The sequence below is a fragment of the Bufo gargarizans genome, chromosome 2 (assembly GCF_014858855.1).
Source record: "Bufo gargarizans isolate SCDJY-AF-19 chromosome 2, ASM1485885v1, whole genome shotgun sequence".
In the NCBI taxonomy this organism is placed as follows: Eukaryota; Metazoa; Chordata; class Amphibia; order Anura; family Bufonidae; genus Bufo; species Bufo gargarizans.
Window position 1 is genome coordinate 202313723 of NC_058081.1, and position 24712 is coordinate 202338434.

Here is a 24712-nt window from a genome sequence, read left to right on the forward strand (position 1 = left end):
GTCACCGGAAGGAAATACATATTTCTACCAGAAGGGCATCCTAGAGCTATATGGCCACGTTCAGCGGCAATTGAATATATCTGGGGCACACAGTGTAGGTGCCAAGATACATCTGACCACAGACCCATGGTTTAGCAAATACGGGCAGGGAAGGTACATAACTTTTACTGCCCACTGGGTGAACCTTCTGACGGCCGTCAAGCATGTAACCCGTGTGGATTTGGTGTTACCACCACAAATTGAATGCAGGCAAGCCTCTTCTTCTCCTACTCCATCCTGTCTCTTCCTCGGCTGACTCCTCATTTTTCACTGCTATCGCCTCTTCCGCTGCACCCCTCCAAAGTCCCCAGAACCTATTCGACGTGCCAGGTGAGACGTTGCCATGCTGTGGCTGTTGTGCCTGGAAACCAAGAGCCACACCGGTCCTGCACTACTTTCAGCTCTGTGGTCACAGGTCAATCAGTGGCTAACCCCGCTCAATTTGACAGTTGGTAAAGTGGTGAGCGACAACGGTGCCAATCTGGTGAGCGCACTGAAACATGGCACAAGTCCTGAACTTAGTCGTGCAGCGATTTGTTGCCAAATACCCCGGGGTCCAGGACGTCTTGCGGCAGGCCAGGAAAATCTCTGCCCATTTTAGAAGATCTTACATGGCCATGGCTCGCCTTGCTGAGGTTCAGCGGCAACACCACCTGCCCGTCAGACGTCTGATTTGTGACAGCCTAACGCGCTGGAACTCCACCTTGTATATGCTTGATAGGATGCTCCAGCAGCAACCTGCTGTTAACGACTACCTGCACGAACTCTGCAGCAGGACAGGTTCTGGGGAGCTTAGTTTCTATTCACAGTGCCAGTGGCTGCTCATGTGCGACGCATGCAGACTTCTGCGGCCATTTGATGAGATCACCAAACTGGTCAGTCGCAGCCAGGGCACCATCAGTGACATCGTACCTTATGCCTTCTTTCTGGAGCATGCATTTCATCTTTTAATTGATCAAGCTGTCGAGGAGCAGGAAGATGAGGAAGTCGCAATGCTGAATGAATTCCTGGGGGGGGGGGGGCTACTCCATCTGAGACAAGTCAGCAGGAGTCTGAAGAGGAGTCAGAGGAGGATGGTGGCTGGTGGGAGGAGGAGGAGCAAGAAGAGCAGGCTTTGATGGGGACTTTAAACTTTTCGGAGATCCCTGGTGTTGTCCGTGGCTGGGGGTAAGAGACCGAGGACAAATTATCCTGGGCGATGAGCAGGAGCCAGGGTGCTCCACCGCTTCCAATTTAGTAAAAATGGGGGACTTCATGCTCCAGTGTTTGAAGAGGGACCCCCATATAAAAAGCATAAAGGGCAAGGACCAGTACTGGGTGGCAACGTACTTAGACCCCCGGTACAAACACAAAATGGTGGACATGTTACCAGCATCACAGAGAGCTGTCAGAATGCAGCATTTCCAGGTCTTGCTGCGAGACATGCTATATTCTGCTGTTGCGGGCGCTGGCATATGAATTTCCACCCATAGCGAAACAGGTGTGGGTACGAATCCTACCGCGCCTGCAAGAAGAGAACACTTTGAATATGTGTTGGTCACTTTGGATATGAGATCATTCTTGCAGCCAACCCATCGAGAGCCGCCCTCTGGATCCAGCCTCAGGGAAAGACTAGACCGTCAGGTGTCCGACTACGGCCGATGTGGAAGCTCTGAGAAGCAAGGAAGCCCTGGACTACTGGGTGTGCAAGCTTGACCTCTGGCCAGAGCTGGCACAATTTGCAATAGAACTCTTGGCTTGCCCCTCATCGAGTGTCCTGTCCGAAAGGACGTTCAGCGCAGCAGGGGGGATCGTGACCGATAAGCACACTCGACTAGATCACGACAGTGTGGACTACCTCACATTTCTAAATATGAATGAGGCATGGATCTCGGAGGAATTCAACAACTGTAACGACCGCATGTAATTGAATTTCCTCATGCCAGCCCACACAGAACAAAGAATGGTCTTTGTCTTATGTATATACAGCGGCATAAAAGGCCTTTTCTGTCAGGTGAATGCCTAATTTTTGGGGCCTGTACTCCACTGGCCTACAGTAAAATTGTTATCCACTGACCACCTAATATACCTCCAGCCACATAATCACTTGTTCTTTTCTGTCCGGTGAATGCCTAATGTTTGGGGGCTGTAGTCCAATGGCCTGCAGTAAAATCTTTATCCGCTGACCAGCTAATATATCTCCAGTCACATAATCACTTGTACTTTTCTGTCAGGTAAATGCATAATTTTGGGGGCCTGTACTCCCGTGGCCTAAAATAAAATTACTCTAGGCTCCAGCAGGGCACATTTTTTAGTGTTTCCTTTTAAGACGCATAAAAATGACCCGATTAAAATACATATTTTTTAGTGAATTTTTGCCATTGACCTCCCTCTGGTATGTCACTGTCCATGTTGTGGGATTATTTATGCACTTCTAGTAAGTATTTGGGGGCTGTAAATATGACTTGAAGGTTTTTCAGGTTCACCTGCCATTAAAGTGAATGGGGCCTGCCGCGAACATTTAATCGTGAACGCGCGTTTGCGAATTGTCCTGGCCGGTGTTCGTCCATCACTAGTCACTAATAATGTTGATTGAGTATACTCGGCCGAACACCAGTTTGGCTCGAGCATCTCGATGCTCGGCACAAGGCGGTATTCAGTATTCTCCTTCCACATCCACAATACCTTTTTAATTTTTTGCGCATACACTTACAAATCCTACGCTACTTATACGTGTGACATACTTTTAAGTATATATAACATTTAATATGAAGAAGGTGAGTAGTAAGGGACAGGGAAGTGGCCGTAATGCTGATGGTGCACACAGAGGCCATGGCCCTGGGCGCGTTGAAACTGTGCCTGCTGCCAGAGCACAAGAAAAACAATCATCCACGATACCTAGCTTCATGTCCCAGTTTGCAGGGCGGCGCAGGACAACGCTCTCGAAGTCAGACCAGGTGGTCGGTTGGATTGCAGCAGATAATGCTTCCAGTCGGTTAATCATCCACCCTGTCTTCCACCAAGACTAGTCTCAGTAGCCAAGAGTCTGGTCAACACAATCCTCACCCTGATCCTCCTTCCTCCTACCATGGAGAGTCTTTCCAAACAAGTGATACCACACTCAGATATTCCAAGGAGCTCTTTTCAGCGCCATTCCTTCATTTAGACCTCTTGACAAGACCGCTTGAAGAGGGCCATTAGATCTTGTGCACTGATTCCCAAACTCTTCAGCATCCACAGTCACAAGATGATGGTGGGGAACGGCAATTAGTGTTTCACGAGGTGGATGATGATGATGAGACACAGTTGCCAATAAGTCAATGGCAATTAGTGTCTCAAGTGGTTGATGATGAAACACAGTTGTCAATAACTGAGGTTGTTGTTAAGTCAACAAGTCAGGAGGATGAGCAGAGTGAGGAAGTGGAAGAGGAGGTGGTGGACGATGAAGTCACTGACCCAAACAGGGAAGGTGGCAAGCCGAGCGAGGACAGCAGTACAGAGGGGGAGGGATCTGCAGCACCGTAACAGGCTGGAAGAGGCAGTGGGGTGGCAAAATGGAGAAGGCAGGCCACACCAAACAGGCCTGCAACTGTTCCCCGAAGCATACCCTTGCGGAACTCTCCCTTGCCAAGGGGTAGGTGTTCTCAGTATGGCGCTTTTTTGAGGAAGTTGCGGACGAAAAAAGAATTGTAATTTGCAACCTGTGCCATACAAAAATGAGCAGGGGCGTGAACACTAGCAACATCACCAGCATGACCTGCAACATGGCATCAAAGCACCCTAATAGGTGGGCCGAACGCCTGGGTCCACAATCTGTGTCTGCGGGTCACACCACTGCCTCCTCTTACCCTGTGTTACATGCTGGCCAATCCCCTGTCGAAGGCGCAGGACCGGATGCCTCAAACCCTGCACCTGGACCTTTGCAAGCACCATCAGCGACCACATCCACTTCTGTGTCCTAGCGCAGCGTGTAGATATCCATACCCCAGGCATTTGAATGCAAGCACAAATACTCAGCCACCCACAGGCCATATCACCTAATGCGCAACTTTCCAAATTAATGGCCGTGGAAATGTCATTTAGGCTTGTGGACACCGAGGCCTTCCGCAGCCTGATGTCGGCGGTTGTCCATCGTTAAGCATTCCCCAGTTGCCACTATTTTTCACGGTGTGCCGTGCCCGCCTTACACCAGCATGTGTCCCGTAACATGACCCGTGCCCTGACCAACACAGTTACTGGGTAGGTACACTTAACCACTGACACATGGACAAGTGCTTTCGGCCAGGGAGATTCATTTCCCTGACCGCACACTGGGTGAACGTTGTGGAGGCCGGTAAGTACCCTGGGATGGCACAGGTACTACCGACGCCAAGGATTGCAACCCTAATTCCATCAGGGTTTCCGCCACCACCTACGTTAGTGGCTCCAACCCCCACTTCTCCTCAGAATTATCCTCTTGCAGCACCAGTCAGCCATCAGTAGGTAGCTTGAAGCAGTGCAATGGGGAAGCGTCAACAGGCCATGCTTAAGCTGATCTGCTTGGGTGACAAACAGCACACTGCTGCAGAGCTGTGGCAGGGGATAAGAGACCAGACTGAGCTGTGGCTCTTGCCACTCAACCTAGAACCAGGCATTGTTGTGTCTAATAATAGCTGTTTCTCAAAACCTACCTTAATTCTCCTGAGCTACTGGTGAAGGTGTGCCGCGTGTGTTCCCTTTTTCTGCAAGTCGACAGCTTCAGCCGGTCTGTCAATGCTGCAGCAGCGCTTACATTTGCCAGCTCACCAACTGTTCTGCGATGTGAGCACGCGCTGGAACTCGACGTTCCACATGTTGGCCAGGCTTTGTGAGCAGCAGAGGGCAGTAGTTGAATACCAGCTGCAATATGGTCGTCGCCTTTCCAGTCAGCTTCCGCTATTCACAAGCGAGGAGTGGGCATGGATGTCTGACCTCTGTGAGGTTTTAAGAAACTTTGAGGAATCAACAGAGATGGTGAGCGGCGATAACGCTATTATCAGCATCACTATCCCACTTCTGTGTCTACTCAAACGATCGCTGCTCACAATTAAGGCCGACAATTTGCATGTGGAAGAGGTGGAAATGGGGGAAGACATTACACAGGGTGATAGCCAGACCACCCTCAGTTCGTCTTCTCAGCGCAAATTGGAGGATGATGATGAGGAGCAGGAGATGGTACTTATGGAAGTTTAATTCCATCTGTTCAGCGTGGATGGGAGGAAGAGGATATTGAGAGTCATCCTCCTGATGACGACAGCGAAGTCTTGCCTGTTGGGACTCTGGCAAACATGGCTGCCTTACTGTCCCGGTACCCACGCGTTTTACGCATTTTGGACAACACCGATTACTGGTTGCTCACCCTTCTCGACCCCCACTACAAAGAAAACTTCTCATCTCTCATTCCTGTGGTGGAGAGGACAAGCAAAATGGTGCAATACCAGAAGGTCCTTGTGGAAAAATTGCTCCAATAATTTCCATCTGACGATGCTGGCGGCAGAGAACGTAGTTCCTTGGGCAACCGAGAAGGGGACACGAGGGGAACACACGGCAGTTCCAACAGAGGCAGGGAAACACTCTCCAAAGCCTCGGACAGTTTAATGACGCCAGCACCCTCACCCTGATACACGGTCTAGTGTCATAAGGAGGGAAACATTTTGGAAGATGGTGAAGGAGTACAGTACGTAGCAGACCGTGTCAGCGTCCTCAACGATCCCTCTGTGCCTTACAACTACTGGGTGTCCAAGCTGGACACGTGGCACGAACTGGCGCTCTATGCCTTGGAGGTGCTGGCCTGGACTGCCGCCAGCGTTTTGTCAGAGCGGGTATTTAGTGCTTCTGGGGGCATAATACCTGCATCTGCCTGTCAACTGAAAATGCTGACAGGTTGACTCTTATAAAAATGAACAAGGCCTGGATTGCCCCTGACTTCTCTACTTCACCAGAGGAAAGCGGCTAAACATAAAGGCAATTTAAATGTGTTTTTTTTATAATGTACTGAATACACTTTATTCCCATGCACCCATTCCACCACAAAAAAGGGTATATGGTTCAATCTTCCTTTTCTCGCCCTATTCCATCATATTAACATGCTTATTAGTCTGCCCTCGCTCCTAATGTTGTAGAGGGTCAGCTCACCTGCAGGCACTCGCATAATGTTTTAGAGGGTCAGCTCACCAGCAGGCCCTCACCTACAATCTTTTAGAGGGTCAGCTCATCTGCAGGCCCTCGCATATAATGTTTTAGAGGGTCAGCTCACCAGCAGGCCCTCACCTACAATCTTTTAGAGAGTCAGCTCATTTGCAGACCCTCGCATGTAATGTTTTAGAAGGTCAGCTCATCAGCAGGCCCTCGCATAGAATATTTTTGAGGGTCAGCTCACCAGCAGGCCCTCAACCATAATGTTTTACAGGGTTAGCTCACCAGCAGGCCCTCACCCATAATTTTTTCAATGGCTAGCTAAGTGGCAGGCACTCGTCCATCATTTTTTCAATGGTCAGCACAGCAGCAGGCAATCGCCTATAATTTTTTCGATGCTCAAATCAGCAGCAGGCACTCGCCCCTAATGTTTTAGAGAGTCAGCTCTGCAGCAGACCCTCACCCCTAATGTTTTAAATGGTCAGCTCAGCAGCAGGTCCTCGCCCGTAATGTTTTAGAGGGTCACCAGCAGGCCCTTGCTCCTAATGTTTATGAGGGTCACCAGCAGGCCTTATTTTTTCAAGTATGTATGATGCCATCCTTTTTGTGTAATAAAGGGTGTATTGGAGTGCCGGTTCATTGTAATTTTTGGAAGCCCTTTCACTTAGTGCATAGGCTTTATGAGTGTAGGAGTCCCACTACCTGAACAATTGTACCACAATGTGAATGAGGCCCTCCTTTATGTGATATACAGGTTGTATCGGAGTGCCTCTTCCTTGTAATTTTTGGCAGCACTTGCACTTTATATACAAGTAAATATACAGGAAAGAATGTTTCCTAACAATTTTTCCTCTAAAATCGATTTTATCTTCGGTTTTGTGCGTATTATTGTCAGTCTGTAAAAGTGGTATACTACTCGGACAACATCGTTCCCAGCAGTGACCTGGGAGTCCAAGATGCATCCAGACATCCTGCCCATGCTGTTTCCAAACCATTTCGGTGGTGTTTCCATAAATTTCTGACCTTTTCCTATGAACCAGACACCCTCCGCTCTTCATAGCAGGCAGTGCCTGGTTTAACTTTGGTGCTCAATCAACACTAGTCACTAACTTTTCACACAGCTTTAAATGAATCATGAAACTTTGTAATATATCTTATCAGAGAGAAATGTCTAGTTCTCCTGTGATCAGATGTTTACCTCTCCTTCTCCCCTCTCCATCTGCTAAATGCTTTTCTCTTTGAGATTTCTCTTGAAACCGTCAAGGACGGACCAGCTCATTGAACTATCAGACATGTCAATACAAGACTATGGAGAAGGGGAGGGGTGAGCATGAATGGAGACACACACAGCCAAAGAGGTTGCATAGACAGTTTCTGTCTCAATCCAAGTGTTTTTATTCACAATCAGTACAAAGTCAGTACTTCTTTGTAATTTCTTCCAGGGGTACTTTCACGCTAGCATTTTTGTTTTCCGGTATTGAGTTCCGTCACAGGAGCTCAATACCGGGAAAAAACAGATCAGTTTTATCCTAATGCATTCTGAATAGAGCGATTCTGTTCAGGATTCATCAGTTCAGTCCCTCTTACGTTTTTTGGATGGAGAAAATACTGCATCATGCTGCAGTTTTCTCTCCGGCCAAAAATACTGATCACTTGCCGGAATGCCGGATCCGGCATTCATTTACATTGAAGTGTATTAGTGCCGGATCCGGCATTAAGTGTTCCGGCAAAATGGATATGGCTTTCCAGTCTGCGCATACACAGACCTTTAAAAATGCAAAAACAATTAATACCGGATCCGTTTTTTCCGGATGACACCAGAGACGGATCCGGTATTTCAATGCATTTTTCAGACGGATGACAAATGCCATCAGTTTGCGTCCGGATTACAGGAATCCTCTGCCGCAAGTGTGAAAGTATCCTTAGGACGAATACACACGGCCGTGTTCTGCGGCCGTGAGTGGTCCGTGTGAGAAAGTTAGGAAGCAGATTCTCATCTACTTTCTGTGTGTAGTGGATGGCAGCTAGTCTCCATCCACCAGATCTGAGAAAAATACAAACTAGACATTCAGCATGCACAGGGGAAAACTGCTAAAAATACCAGATACAATTCATATAATATCCGGAAATAGAGTTATTCCTCTAGTACACACATTGTAGTAATGATTAATGCAAACTTTGTGAAAGGTTGGGTACACTTTAAGAAACCAACATTATTGGTCTGACAACTGCTAATGGTGTTTGAGGGGTTGGATATTGGCTTAGAGGATAGGAAACTATTGGTGGCACTTTAGAGACAGTTATTCCTTCTGGAGGAGAGCTAGTGTCTTATAACTTTTGAGAGGCTGCAGTTAACATCTAAAGAAACTGTGATTCTCAAATTTTACTGGAGTTCACAGAAACAGTCAATGGTTCTCCTGTGCAGATCAACTTACATTCTGCAGTGAATATTTGTGAAGATTTAGATACCTGCCTCCTAGGGATCAATTCATGCTTAGTGCTTATCTACTGTACCATCAGGAGCTTTGCACACAACCTTTATCCCTGTGAATAGAAATATGTGCTTTTAGGGTCACATGTATGAGTTAGAGCAGGCATCCTCAAACTGCGGCCCTCCAGCTGTTGTAAAACTACAACTCCCACAATGCCCTGCTGTAGACTGATGCTGCTGGGAGTTGTAGTTTTGCAAAAGCTAGAGGGCCGCTGTTTGAGGATGCCTGAGTTAGAGGGTTTAAGGGCAGTTACACAAACTGGTTGCAGGTTGGGTCCATTTTAACATGGCCTAATGGCTTGGGTTGGGTCTTTTTAGATGGCCTAATGCAGGGCCATAAAGAGAGATGATCGATGATAAAACACTTGACGGAACCTGCATGTAGGATGAACAATCCTAATAACATGCAGTTTACATTATATTGGCAGGAATGTGTTGCAAGTAAGCGACCATTTTTAAGCCACACAAAAGATCCAATCCAATTTACTCTCTGCCATGTCTTCACTGAGCAATGATTGGGGCCAATCTTATGAATACTCCTCCATCTGATCCATGTCCTGTGTAAAAGGGTCTTGAGACAGTGGATATCAGTTTATAACAATGAACAGTAAATTACTTAAATCAACTTTTTAAAATACATTCAGAATTTTAAAAAAAAGGAAAGACAAAGACACGGGTAAATTTGTTATAAATTTATTACGTCATCCAGCACACCAAGTAACACCCTATGCAGGGGTAAGAGAAGAAACCCAGACACCCCGCCCTTAATATCACCACCAAAATAAAAACTACCTGATGCCAACACGAACATCAAGGAAGAATTCCCAAACCCTATCAAAACCTAGATAGTGCATCTTCCATTCCTTCAAGCCCTGCATCAAGAATAAGCACCTAAATGGGACACCCCAAAGCTTTATTATCTGCATGGAAAGCTTTTGCACTAATCCTCAAACTAATACCCAGATGGAGTCCAAATTTGATGTGTTCATCAGTGTTGATGTAGCATTTTCTACTTCTGATGGTGCCAGCACGTATAATGTGTGTGGTTGGGAATGTGTGAGGCCTAAAAGAGGTGGGTAATAGCTTTCTTACCATGGTCCCTGGACTGAGCAGCTCACATATATCAAGACACCATCAACATGAACCCTATGAACTTCCTTTCACCCCTCAAAGTGAACTACTCCCACTGTCAATTTTCCTCACACAAACATACAGGGTAAGACATTAGATTTAGCAGAGGTCGCCTATACACACAGTGATCTCAGACTGGAAATATGGTGCATCTATGCAGATACTTGTATTACACTTTGGAAGAAAGTAACATACTGTACATAACCGAAAACAGCCTTTCAGTCCATTCTGACCCTACCTCAGAGGCTAGAAGCAGTGGTCCTCACATGCAGTCTACACCAGCCATCTGAAGGACACTCCAATCAGTGGACTAATGTTAATCTCAACTAATCCTGCATGCATTCTACAATATGATGCTGAGCTTACAGCAATTAGTCCAGCAGGCAAACACATTTAACCTTCTAGTTCAAATCCCCCAATTATGTGTCCTAATTATCCTTTCGAAATAAAGTGGCGTTACTGCAGAGCCAACGCATCCCGCTACATTATCGTCAAAAGGAGCCGCACTCCAGGTCACACTAAACAGGGTCAACGCAATCAATCGCAAGGACAACATTCTTGTAGTCTTGGCATTAAGATCATAAAATCAGTCATTGTTAGGTTATATGGTGTCTACTTATCCCTCCCCACCCCAAAGTAAATATGAAACACATATAGAGAATAACCCTGTGCCCAACAAAATGATTTCTCTCATTTATTCATTATATTCTGCGGTATGTATTCCTGTGACCTGTTAGCGTGTTTGAATACATGAGGAGTATGAGATCAGGCAGAAGTAGCATGGATCAGTTACATACAACGCATTACAGAGAACTGCAGCCACGCACAGTTCGATGCATGCAAATGAGTAATCCGGCTCTGCTACATCTGTATCTGCGTACTGATCTAATGTGGTATCATTTTCACAGCATAACCTCAAGAACAGGTTGGGAACCGTGTATTGCCATCTGCTTATGTAGTAAATTGGCTATACCAATGTAAATTCAACATTTAAGACTCCAGCAATACTTAGAATATACTTTTGGTGCATGCATGTTACATTACACATTGATGAATGATTCCAATGTAATGAAATACGAGGGCTTCAGAGCACCAAGAGGAGTGGCCAACAAGGCTAAGGTGCACTGAATGACTAAGGACCGCCCCTCGGTGCACTGAAGCCCTCATTTGCATAAAGAACAAAAGTCTTTTTTTTACCTCTCGAACATTGCAACCAATATTCATTAGACAGGTATCCTTTTAACCAGCAGAATCAACTCAAAAAATACACCTGGTTTAATAGGGTTGATCCTGCTGACAGGCGCTCTTTAAAGATAGATGAATGCACTTCTTCATTATACAATACAACAGAATGTGGTTAGCGTTATATACCTGGACTTTTTTACATCAATGATAAACACTGAACATTTTGGTTGAGCTTCAACCAGAGAAAGACAACTGTGTTAGATACAAGATTATTCTCCATACAACCATGCATTCTTCCCATAGTCATGTGTAATGGATGCATCGGCATCTACAAGAATTCAGTCTATACTGCACAGGATGGAGCTGTCCATCATAACTGCGGAATGGGGCAGACGTGAAGCCTGTAGGGCAGCTAGGTGAATGGATGGGGGATGGTTGAGCACCTTAGTCATGTGAAATAACACAAACCCAGAAATGGCTCTTAAAAACCATAGTGCAAGCCAGACTAGCGGGCAAATCAGTGCAATATGAGTCGCTAATTCCCATAAAGGTCTACTACAGTCTGGTGAGCAGATTCGCTGTAATGCTTAAAGGAATGGTTTACTGTAAAATGCATGTAAGTACCCTCGGAGAGTTGCACATGCCACATCACTGTTGCTTGCATTATTTCATGGATGGCTTGAGAAGAAAAGTAAAAGTTGGGATTTCTGACATATTAAGTGGCCAGGTAGCGGAGAACGGCTAAAAACCTTTACTAATGAATACATGGAAAGCATAATTTAGTTTACCATTGTAGTTATTTACCAGAGAAACCTTTAGGCATCCCGATGATTAATCATTGCAAGCAGAAGGCATCACCAGTGGGTGAATTCTAAGCATTTCGAAGTCTGTCCTCGGCACTAGAATGTGGGTCTTTTAGATAGTGTTTTTCTACAGGTCAGGGACCACATCAATATTCTTATTTTCTGTGATGCTCGTTTGTTGGCTATGTGCATATAGATACAGCCTGGATAATCAGACCATGGTGGAACGTGTGAGGGTCTTCATTCTGTGAAGGGGTCTTGATTTTGCAAAGAAGGACAATTATGTTTCACTATAAGGGTATAATATGCATATAGTACATATTACACACGAGTACTGGTTACGGGAAAAATGCCGGAAAATACAATGCTTGCCAAGTAGATGAGATTTTCAGTATCTCATGTATACAGAAATCGACCTGCGGTGTGGATTTTGAAATCTGCAGCATGTCAATAGTTTCTGCACATTTTCAGTGCATTGTGAAGGGTGATACCTGGGGGAAATTCAGCATCAAAATCCTTGACACGATCCACAAGTATTATGCGGATTTGGTGCGGAAATGGAGTGAAAACCACATGAAAATCTGCATAAACTACACTGCTGTGTCCTGTGTCCCTTCCCATCAGTTATGTCTGCGCACCACTAAATTGATGCTCTACTGCTTTAGTATTCCACAGCAACAGGGGTGCACCTAGCCTTTCTGCTGCCTGAGGCAAAAACGGAAACGGCTTCTGCCCTCCCCATGCCAATCTCTTAACCTAACCACTTTGCCACAGTGAAAACTCTCATTGCCCATGGCCCTTCCGCTGCCCCTCTCTTGCCCCTACCTGGTGCTGCCTGAGGCGATCGCCTTACTTGGCCTCATCGGTGGTGCCCCCCTGCATAGCAAGTTCAATGATAGACCTAAACACAGTGACCTAGTGCCTTAGCATTGTATACTATCATAACTTACCAGATAACATTGTGGTAAGACCTTCGTCTACATAGCTATCAGTTTCATTTTTAGTAACATGGTAATGCAGTATTGCAACAGTGCACAGTTTTGTATTAAAATGTAAAATAAGATATTGAAATTCCTTCGATAAACCTGGAAGCTCGTGGTCTGCGTGTATTAGAAATATCGATTGAGTAATTAAACGTAATCAGTTTGTTGTGCTCATTATCAATGCATGATGTCCACATGGATAACGCTGTACTGAGAGTATCGGTGTGGTATGTGCAGCGGCCAGTGTGACTAACTGGGCACCACTTGTCGTTTAGGACACGTAGGAACAGAAATAACATCTACGGTATATATATATATATAAATGTATATATATATATATATATATATATATATATAAACGCTATAGCAGTTTACACTGTGCCCTGTGGCTATGCTAGCAGCAATGTCCTAATATTTTTCTTTGGTCATAAGGTCCCACAACACAATGTAATGCTCATGCTATCCATCCCATGCAGCCATATACAGTAGTATAATCCGGAGAAGCCAGAGTCTGTACATACAGCTTGTACTTTGCCTTTCTGGCCAAACTAACCCTTATCGACTACTCCATTGCTCAAGGTCCACTGTTAACACATCTGCCCCAGTAGCTGTGCAATGCTCTGTGGGAAAACACACACTCGGTATGAAAGCCTTAAAAACGTTAAGATACGAGAGGGGCAGATTAAACCACAACCCTCTCTTTTTTAGCACCAGATGATATTTACCCCATGGCAGGATCCCGATTCCCCAATCAGACATTAACATCGGTCCCTCCCCTTCAAGCTTTGGCAAAGCCGGAAAAAGAAGAGAGGGATTTTCTGGTGGAAAATTCTTGGAACAGTTCAATAAAAAGTTACACATGGGTTTTTGCTAGGAACAGTATGTGTAACGATGGGGTACGGTGCCTGAAATAGTCTATAAGGTAGAAGTATGGGAAAGGATTCATACAAATAATAGCAATGAGCTTGCTATAACTTCTATAGGGCTATATACATTGTCACCGGGGTCAACACAAAAAAAGAAGCTGCTCATAGAAAGATAAAAATATACAAACTATTTTTTACATTTTATTAGCTTCAATTTGGCACATCATTTCTCTCATGCTTTCAGTAAATTCCAGTATTGAAAGTTTATAAGTTATAAGAAATGTAGTTGTTATATTTTTTTTTTATTATTTATAAATATTTTTTATTATTTTTTTTCTTTTATGGCAAGTTTTTTTTAATGTAGTTTTTATTTGGGTAAAATGTAATAAAAATGTAATACATTTCCTACAGTCTTCTCTGAAATGGTCACTTTTCAAATAGCAGAACTCATAGCTATGTATTTTCACTTGGGCATCTACTATATTCGATAATTGATGGTGTTTTTATTTTTTTTCCATAATGCTAAGAGGTTATGTTAAGGAGAGCAGGGAATGACTAAAGTTTTTAAAGTTTTTAGAAATCTTTATTTTATTTTTTTTTGGGAAAAAAAAAGGGGGGCTACATTTCTTTTTAGAACTGGCCTCCGCTTTGTGTCATATATTGCTAAGTCAGCCCAGAAATGGAAAGTACTATTCACACAGTATTTGTTGCTGTGGATAACTCATAGTACATGGGGTTAAAATTCAATTTACACAGAAATTTTTAGTGTCCTGTCTCCTTGCAGAAGCATGTGGCCTTAATAACCTTGTTCTTCAACATCCCTCTGCCAAACAGATATAACTGGATAAACAACCCTGTCCGTGAGGCTCAAGTGTTGTGTAGGGATTGGGCTGATCCAGTGAGAGAAGTAGCAGCTATTGTACATTTGCTCTATTGGCAGCTGCTAGTGTAGCACAGTTAGAGGGTCTTGTCTAAGCTCCACAATGGCGATAAGGCACTGCAGGAAATGGGATAACATTACACTGCTTCTCCCCATTAGGGGCTTGAAGCGATTATCATGGCAATAAGGCACACCGGATCCAGGTTGGTCACCCTCAGGTAATCCATCTTCAGGTGCACAGGGACACAGTACATGAGAGGACCCATCCGGCTCCGTGATCGTCCCTCCTCTCCAAACGATCGTTAACAATACACAAGGTATTGAAGAGAGTTGACCATGAATGTCCCATTTGTTTCTGGGACCCCTAATTCACTGGGAGGGAGACTCTTGGTGACATTTACTTAGGGAATAGGTACAACATTTCAGAGGGTTTACGTAGGGTCTATTCTTTCTCCGGCTAAACCACAAAAAGCAGTGTAAGGAAATAATTGCTAATTCTAAACACCTGAATAGACAAAAAAAAAAAAAACAACAACCCTGGAATAATTCAATATGCTTTCAAATGAAATGAAAACCATATATCCAAAGTGACCCCCCCCCCCCCCCCAGACATTTTAAACTAAACATCCAACCAAAACGAAACCATAAAAAAAAGAACTCACCTCAAATGCTAGAATAAGCCCTCTACGGAATATCACATGAAAGGAAGAATATGCAAAAATAACACATTAAGAAATATCCCGTCCGACATAATAGTCACAACTAAAGGACAAATCTTCCACCTTTTTAAATGAATGGCCCAATTTTAATAAACACCCATGTGCAAATAAATATGACATTGAAATGAAGTAAGAAACCATTGAAAGTAAGATGATCTCCCTTTTGTTTTTTCGGATGGAATTCAGATGTAGAGATGCATGTTCCATTCTAAAGAATGCTGGTGGCATGGTGAGGGGTTTATTGTAAAAACGCTCATAATCTCCAATAGGGATAAAAAATAATCAAATGAAACCCCAGAATGAGGTACTGCAGTATCTGACAATACCTCTATATACCCCCAGATCTGCTGTATATAAAAAGTCCAGTGAGAGTGTTGTGTATATAGATATATATATAGATATATATATTTATATGAGATATATATATATATAGGTAAAGTCCATTTTTTTTTTTCTTCAAATATATAGCTAATTAAAAAGATGCATAAAAAGCGTCCCACAGTGGCGGTGGCTGGAACCTGCGGCCTCTTCTAGACCAATCCGTGGATTTCTCTCCAGGACTTGAGTCAGATCTTGGTATGGGAGGTGTGCAGCTCAACCCCGTTCCCCTGCAGACTTATCTCACTGTCTGACTGTGATTCTCTTGTTGATTCAGGTAAAAAAAGGTGGCATTAACACACAGTGGCCTGGCCTTGGGACCCTGTGACTGATCCCACCTCCCCTCCTTGGCACAGAAAGAGGGAGGGGGGGATCAATTACTGGGCCCCATTGCACCGCACAAGGAGAGGATTATTTCTGTGGTGTTACATGTGGTGTATGCTTTCAGAGTATTATGCATCTGATCTATCACTTGTACAAGGTCTCCCTTCAGTCAGTGTGTGGGTCAACAGCTGTGTGTCAGTGTGTGTCAGAGTAAGCGTGTCTGAATGTGACAGGTTAAGCGTGATTAAGCTAGCACATGTAATCGTCACGGTATGTGTGTGTGTACAGCAATGGGCTCCACTTAAAGGCTCTGAGCAGTGTGAACCAATTCCAGTATGTTCAAGGCATTCCGATTTTTCTACTAGTCCGGATTTCTGTACATCAGTAGGTGTGCGTTTTAGGTATTCTGAGTAGTGACTGTCTTTGTGTGTATGTAAAGTAATTCCTCCCCCCGCAGCGGTGCGGAGTTGCCCTCCCGGGAGATGGGACCGCAGCTCCTGACCGGGTCAGCTGGTGCTTAGTTGGCGAAGGGCACGCTCGATGTTCATGCGATGACCCACTCGGGTTACCCCCAGCTCTACAAAATCGTCCTTGGTAAGAGCAGGTAGATGGGAGCCCTCTATTTCGTTGTCCTGGAACTTAAGACGGTGTTCTGATAGGTTCAAACTCTCTAGCCAGTCGCCTACATCATACTTATTCCACATAGAAAGGGGCTTCTGCAGGAATGGGCGAGAACTGTGCATTGGATGCCCAGAAGATGGGGAAGGAGAACGACTCCGGGCACTGACACTCCTTACAACGAAACGCACCTCCTTGGGTTCATGAGGAATTGAGAGACTGGAGGACTTCAATATGGTGGGGGGTGTAAGCGTATAGGAACGTGCTCCACCCAAGGGCTCCACCCTCTCTGACGAAGGTGGTACAGGGCTGGGTGCTCGGCGAGTCAAGGGGTGGCGGCTTCCGGGGCGCACGGTGTAGGATGTTCCATAGCTGCGCTGGGAAATAGTGTGCAACTCTCCGAGACTGCTGAACAAGCTGTGATAGGGAAAGAAAACATATAAGGAGAGGGAGTAGAGAGGACAAAGTAGGGAGAGAAAGTGCAATAAGGACAGGCAATCAACGAAAATGAAAAATGTAGAGAGAAAGAGCAGAGAGTGATCAGATGCCGAACAATGTGAAGAAAAAACATAACAGAAAGGGGGAGAGGAAAGAAAATTGCCCGATTTGGTAGTTCAGGTTAAGAGTTAGATGAGGATATTAGGAAATGGTGGTTTAGGAAATAAGGGAACATGTATATTATTAGGGCAGAACCCAAGAAATGGAAAGGGGATTACATTAAGTAAAGACATATAATACAGGAAGAAGTGTTACCAGTGCAACAAAACAGTAACAAGGCAGAAGACAAGGAAGAAGACAGAAGGAGAGAGAAAGTAATATACATTAAATATCATCTAAACTTTTCAAATCACATCCCTTTAATTATCTCTATGACCTACTCTCTGGGGGGTGCATGGGAAGGATGAAATCAATAAGAGTGTAAAATGAAATAACTGAGATTATGAGGCAACCACACAAGTCATTTGGCAGTTACTAAACGGCAGTACCACAAGTATGATCCGAGTAAGTACATACGCGTGCTTTCAAATTCCTTTCACTGAAATGACAAAATGATAATAGTTGTGTTTCAGCCATGCCATTGTCATGGAGGTTATGGAGCATTCAGCATACGATGTACAGTACACACTAGGGCACCAGCACGTGTGATTTGTTTCTACATATATGCGACATTGGTGTAAATGAATATGGCAACATATAACGTAGCCTATGAAAATTGTATCCATATCATAGGCAACAGACATCTGAAACATGGTCTTACGTAGTAGAAGACATGATGAAGGCACAAGACACTTGCTCCCAGCAGTCTCCTTTGGAAACTATATGGACTTTTTTTTTTACATTTGTTTATGATTTAAATAGTATTACTGTACATAAAAAATATAAAAATGTCACATTTATGGCCAACTGGAAAGAAGGTTGGAGACCCTTGCTCTAAAACGTGACCTTTTAGACCTAGGCTACCAAGTAGCAAATAAGGTGGAAGCAAGCAGAATATCTCAATATGTGTACTGGTTCGTCGCAATGGAATTGTGTTAAAGAATTATGTTTGCTCCATTTTTTTCATTTATAAATGGGGACACAAGCTTTATACATATTCACTTACCACCGTTTAGTAACTGTGGGTCTATTAAAAAAGAAGTCAAAGGAAGGAAGGAAATGGCAGCAAAATTGGTACCAACTAACACCTCAGAATTGGCTGACAGCTATTACTTCCACTCCGCTCCACATACACAGGAACACTTTGCTTGGCCAAGCATGCATGTGCTCTGAATGGGGAGAGCTGCCAGACACCTCCGACGGTGGCTTATTTCTCCGGAGAACAAAAGGATTGGTTATGTTGAAATCCAACCTCCCAATCCTACTCTACCCCACATTCACTTTGGGGAAGTGTCAGGAGGCCCCCATACACATCAGATCACTGGCCAGTCCGGCCAACATTGGTGGGTTTGGACGACATGTGTATGGCCGGCTTCAGATATAATCCTGACAAAAGGGCTTATCATATCTATTTACTTGGCAGTATTAATATAAAAGGCCATTATTAATTTTGATTAGAAGCTTATAGACAAGGGAAATAGACTCCCAAATATGACTCCACTGACCTCCGAGAAGGAAAACTGACCCCCCCGACCCTCGGGTTGGAGATCACAAGACAGTTCAAGGAAGAAGACAGACACAGAGACAGAGCCTGCCGCTGACTGGTGGCTGCATGCAAAGACTTACACAATGGGCCAAAATTCCGAACATCTGAATGTCTGAGACGATCAACATGCAATATAAGCAAAGGGGAGAGATAGAAAGATAGACAGAAGGAAAGAGCAAGAGGTAGGTGACAAATTAAGGTTAAAACCAGGGTTAAAAAGTGGAGAGAAAAAAGGGATATAGCAAGATAGAAAAAGAAGGGTAGGAAAGAGATGGAGTGAAAAATGGGATGGGAGAGAGAAATGTTAACATTGCAGCACCAAGAACAGATATATCATGACAGTCTCCTCCCAGAGCGGTAAGAGGAGCTAATAAGGCTGCGTTCACATATGTGTTGTGAACTCCGCTAGTCTGTTCTGGCAGAAGAACAGTCTACTGGAGTTCATCGTATCCAGCATAGCCATTGCCGGATCTCCAGACAAAAAATGCTGCATGCGGCTATGCCAGATACGTCTGTTCCTCGGAGTTCACAATGCATATGTGAACACGGCCTAACCAAACTACAGCTAGGCTCACACAGAACAAAACAGAGAACTCATTTCTGACAATTCTGGTCTAGCCTGATTGTATCATTTGGTTGAAGCATGTATTACAACACTATGATTGCATCTTTTATACTGTATATGAGGGTTTCGATTTTTGTGGCACTTTTCACAACTATTACAGGGGTATTCCTTTTTTTAATTTAATGCATTTATTTAGTAATATAGGAAACCATACAATTTTCCAATATATGTGTATTAAAATACTGCCCACATACCCCTGATGCTATCACGTGTCTCTGCACAGTAGAATGGTACTGACTTGGGACCCCAATTTGTGGCTCACAAGCCCCTGCTGTGTAGCCTTTTGGGCTCTCAGTTAGAAACAGGTTTACGTAATGTAACATACATTTGAAGTCCAGGGGAAGATCCTGGTTGACACGAGGAAGAGGGAGCTCACTATGTCTGCTGCTCTCTCTCCCCCTATCTCCCCCTACTTTCCCTGCTGCTCCTCTTCTCCACTAGGTACCTCACTGTCTCTGCTACCCCCGTTTCCACTAGGTCCCTAATTGTCCCTACTGCCACCTTACTAGATGCCTCACTGTACATTTTCCCCTCATGGTCCTCACACTAGGTACCTCACTGTCTCTGCTACCCCCGTTTCCACTAAGTCCCTAATTGTCCCTACTGTCACCTTACTAGATGCCTCACTGTACATTTTCCCCTCATGGTCCTCACACTAAGTACCTCACTGTCTCTGCTACCCACTGTTTCCACTAGGTCCATAATTGTCCTTACTGCCACATTACTAGATGCCTCACTGTACATTTTCCCCTCATGGTCCTCACACTAGGTACCTCACTGTCTCTGCTACCCCCTGTTTCCACTAGGTCCCTAATTGTCCTTACTGCCACCTTACTAGATGCCTCACTGTACATTTTCCCCTCATGGTCCTCACACTAGGTACCTCACTGTCTCTGCTACCCCCTGTTTCCACTAGGTCCCTAATTGTCCTTACTGCCACCTTACTAGATGCCTCACTGTACATTTTACCCTCAACTGCCCTCACACTAGGAACCTCATTGCCCCCCAAATACTTTTCCAACTGCCAGGCTACACACATGATCAGCGCCAGAGGTCGCAAATACATTTATCCAGCAAAGTAAAAATAATGTAACTTTTATTTTTTGAAAATGGTAATGAGAAAAGCAGTTCTGCCGTTGTTTTGTGCACTTTATAATGTTCACTGTGCTGCATAACTAGCGTGTGACTGTTATTCTGTGGGTCAGTATGATTATGGTGATACCAAACGTGTGTAGTTTGTTTTTTTTAGATATTTTTTTTCCATAATAATAGCACTTCTCTTTATGTTAATGCATTTCAAGAGCCAGGAGTTATTTATTTCTGCACTGATGTAGTCATATGAGGGGTTGATGTCGTTTTCATTGGTACCTTTTTTGGGGGTAAATAGGATTTATTGATCAACATTTATTATGTTTTGGGGTGGGGGTGGTCATGAAATAAAACAATTCCATTATTTTTGTGTTTTTGTTTATTTTTATGTTGTTCATAGGGTGGTTAAAATAACAGTCTATCCTTATTACATAAGTTCCAGCAAGCATGAGATTATATATGTGTGCATATTTTTTTATCACTTTTACAAAATAATGACAATGACAAAAATTTGTGATGCGCTTTTTTCACAGGGACTTTTCTTGCAGGGAGAGTTGTGTGGCCGGGGTGACTCCCTGGAAAATCAGTGGCTGCCATATAGGCACTCAACCCCAATACACAACGCACACTAGGGTCAATTTAAACCGCTTATGGAAATTTCTTGGGGGGAGATGGGATATCGTTTTTATAATGCACTGGTACACTGCAGTCTATTAGGCTGTGTCTGTAGCACAATCTAATAGACATAAAGTGACCTACCTCTATCTGCCTAGATGCTGCAGTCACTGCTGACTGCAGCATCCAGGGAGTTAAAAGGCCAGTATTAGTTAGCTCCAATGCCAGCCTTTACAGTGGCAGCCTGGCTTCAGTCAGTGCTTTGTTCCTGCAGTGAGTGCTGTATCAGCACATTCTGTGAGGTCTGTTCAGTTCCTGCCGCCCACGCCAGGATTAATAGTGTGGGTGCCGAGACTGAACAGACTAGACAGGCTGCGCTGATACAGCACTCCAGACCAAAGAGAGTCAAAATATGCATGAGACATTTTGTAAAAGAGTAAAATTGCCTGTACTGGTTGGTGATGGGATTCTGGTATCAAATCTGACTAAGGCCTCCTGCACACGACCGTAGGTGTCCCGTTGCCGTATTGCGGACCGCATTTGTGGATCCACAATACCCGGGCACTGTTCTGTGTGCATTCCGCATCACGGATGCGGACTCATTCACTTCAATGGGTCCGCATATCCGGAGATGCGGAACGGAAGCACGGAATGGAACCCTACGGAAGCACTACGGAGTGCTTCCGCGGGGTTTCGCCCTGAACCTCCGTTCCGCAAAATGATAGAACATGTCCTATCTTTTTGCGGAACGGCTGGATCGCGGACCCATTAAAGTGAATGGGTCCGCGATCCGCTGCGGCTGCCCTAAGGACGGTGTTCGTGCATTGCGGCCTGCATTTTGCCACGGGGCGCCTCGTGTGCAGGAGGCCTAAGGGCAATATCTGCACGGAGGTTGCATGTGTTTCCTGTGGGATTTGTACAGGTACTTCCGTTTCTTCCCACACACCAATGACAGATTGTGAACCTCAGTGGGGACAGTGAATGAGAGTGATAACCTTTGCCATTACAAAGTCCAGTGTTCTGATATATAGGTTGTGACACATTAATTAAGAAGCCTGCTATCTGTGCTCCAGAGCTGAATTCCACTCCAGAAAGGAATTGGAGAAGATTTCTGGTGCATATGTTGATAAATGAGTCGGGGTACGGAGTTCCCATCCACATCTTTGAGCGTGGTAAGGGCAGAGTAAAAACACCAACAGCACCTAAATTTAAGCGCAATCCCATTTAAAATATAGGAAAAAAAGCTGGTTGTGACTTTTTTTATACCAGAACACTGGCGTAGGGGCGTAGTAAATGATCCCCCAATGTCTGTAAAGTGCTGTGGAATATGTCAGCGCTATATAAGCAAGATAAATAATACAAGCCTAATCTGTGGGCCATACCATTCTACTGTGCAGGGCTAGAGATCAACGGCACAGCATGCTAGCAGAAGATTACATACACTTATCTTACAAAATGTAAGAGGCTGGATTTATACATGAATGGGAAACAGCAAAATGGAATACCCCTTTTAGATAATCTGCTAGGAGAGAATGACTATTTATAAGGAAATCCGTCCTTCCTCTCCAGATCCCACAGGTTGAATTAGTGCCAATCCAGAGAACTGCATGTTAGGTAATTGACAAATTTGATAAGATATTTCTGTACGGTTTGCGTCTTTTGCATATTGGGCTCAAATTAATACAGAAATTATAACTTGAAACTGGAATTTGTACTGGAGGGATCACATTTGTTGATAAGGACAAGCATCAGGTGCCTCATGTCAGCATCAGGTGCCTCATGTCTGACCTTAAATAAACGCCAGTATTTAATCACACGTCAGTGTTTGATCAGTGATTTTCATCAGTTATTAGGAGCCCAAACTAGGTGCGAGACAAAAACAGGAGCAAATCTTTCCCTTATACTTTATATCTGTGTAGTCTCCACTCTTGGTTTTGGCTCATAGAAAATTGCAGATCTGCAAAACACTGTCCCGTGTGTGTTCCGCAATTTGCAGACAGCACATGGCCGCCAATATAATAGAAAATGCCTATTCTTGTCTGCAGATAAGAATAGGCATTTTCTATCTTCTTTTGGGTGGCCGCTGAACGGAACTACGGTTGCGGACAGCACGCGGTGGTGCTATCTGCATCTTTTGTGGCACCACTGAAATGAATGGGTCTGCACCTGTTCAGCAAAATTGCGGAACGGAGGCGGACTCATTCATACGGTCGTGTGAATGAGCCATAACTGATGGAAATCACTGACCAAAATGTCTTACGTGTGAATGAGGCCTAAAGCATGCATGTGCCTTTATATGCAGATCCTTTTAACAGTGTACTTCTTCATGTACGAAAATGAACATACGTGCCAGTATATAACCTTACAATGTACTCACAGGTTTAGACTTCAGTACTTGTTTCATGTCATACAACAACATAATAGTGAATTAAAGGGGTGTTCCACGACCTACCTCAGGATAGGCCATTAATATCTGGTTGGTGAGGGTCTGACACCCTGCATGCCCACCAATCAGCTGCTCTCTTCAGCCTTCAGCTCTGGAAACTTGAACTGTGACTGGAGCAGGAAGTACAGCTCCGTTCTTAGTGTAGTGGCCATGCCAAGTTACTGCAGTTAAGCTCTCATTCACTTCAATGGGAGCCGAGATGCAGTAACGGTGCTGTGCTTCCTGCTCCATTCAAAAGTGCTAGTTCCAGTGCCGGAGGCTGCAGGGAACAGCTGACTGGTGGGGAGTTCAGAGTATCGGACACTCACCGATCGCATAGGTTATCAATATCAGGAGCCTGGAAAACCCCTTTAACCCTATAGAGTGCTTCCGTGGGGTTTCGTCCCATACTTCCGTTCTGCAAAAAGATAGAACATGTCCTATCGATTTGCGGAACGGCCGGATTGCGGACCCATTAAAGTAAATGGGTCTCCGATCCGCTTCGGTTGCCCCACGGTCGGTGTTCGTCCATTGCGGCCCGCAACTTGCAATACCACACACAACCTGTAGACAGTTGTGGCACTGTTTTTGAAAGACTAAAGACTATTTCAATGTGCTTTGTTTTGCCTCCATATCAGTCAGTTTGTCCATTAAGGGGGCACTTTGGGCTGTTTGTAAAATGCTGGTATCTTCTGTCCTGTATAGAAAAAACTGTTTGGACAGTACTTACCTGACACACTTTCAATAGGCATCAGCAGTGCAACGGACGGTACGTACTGACCAAACTATCTTTCCTACACAGTACAGAAGATGCCAGGCTTTAATGTAATGCCTGGAGATCCCCTTTAAATTAACCATGTATATAAGCAATTAGGCTAGGATAACACTGTGACTCAACAAATGGCTGGATGCAATATTCATGCATAAGGACACTGAGTTTACTAGAAGCCCATGGACACCTACCTAAGGCTGTGTTCATATCTCTGTCCGAGATGATCCGGCTGCTTGATCCAGCATAAATAGCAGATGTCGGTCGGACAAAAAATACTCTATGCAGTGGTATTTGTCTGTCCGAAACCCGCCATTTATGCTGGAAAGAGGCTGGATCACTGCCGGACCTCATTACAGTCAATGGGGATCTGGCTGTAAACTAGAGAATCCAGTAATGTCGGAGCCGGTGAACTCTAGCAGGCTGTTGTCTGCCGAAACAGCCTGCTGGAAACATTCACTGGAGATGTGAACAGGAACCTTAAGAGATGCAACACA

The 24712-nt window shown here is 44.5% G+C and overlaps 1 protein-coding gene across 10 annotated transcripts in view; it reads right to left on the minus strand.

Annotated features, from left to right (window-relative positions):
• Window positions 1–9359: 9359 nt before the first annotated feature.
• SHANK3 (SH3 and multiple ankyrin repeat domains 3) overlaps window positions 9360–24712 on the minus strand; it is a 393399-nt gene continuing 378046 nt past the window's right edge. For 2 of the 10 annotated variants that reach the window (XM_044279905.1, XM_044279904.1), the window contains 2 exons: window positions 18652–18804; window positions 9360–16966 (listed from right to left, as the gene is read on the minus strand). In XM_044279905.1, the coding sequence (XP_044135840.1) occupies window positions 16438–16966; window positions 18652–18804 (682 nt within the window). In that variant the 3' untranslated portion in view covers window positions 9360–16437. Of the gene's footprint in view, window positions 16967–17535; window positions 17586–18651; window positions 18805–24712 lie in introns of all 10 variants that reach the window. The other 8 variants (XM_044279907.1, XM_044279908.1, XM_044279913.1 and 5 more) reach the window with 8 other exon arrangements.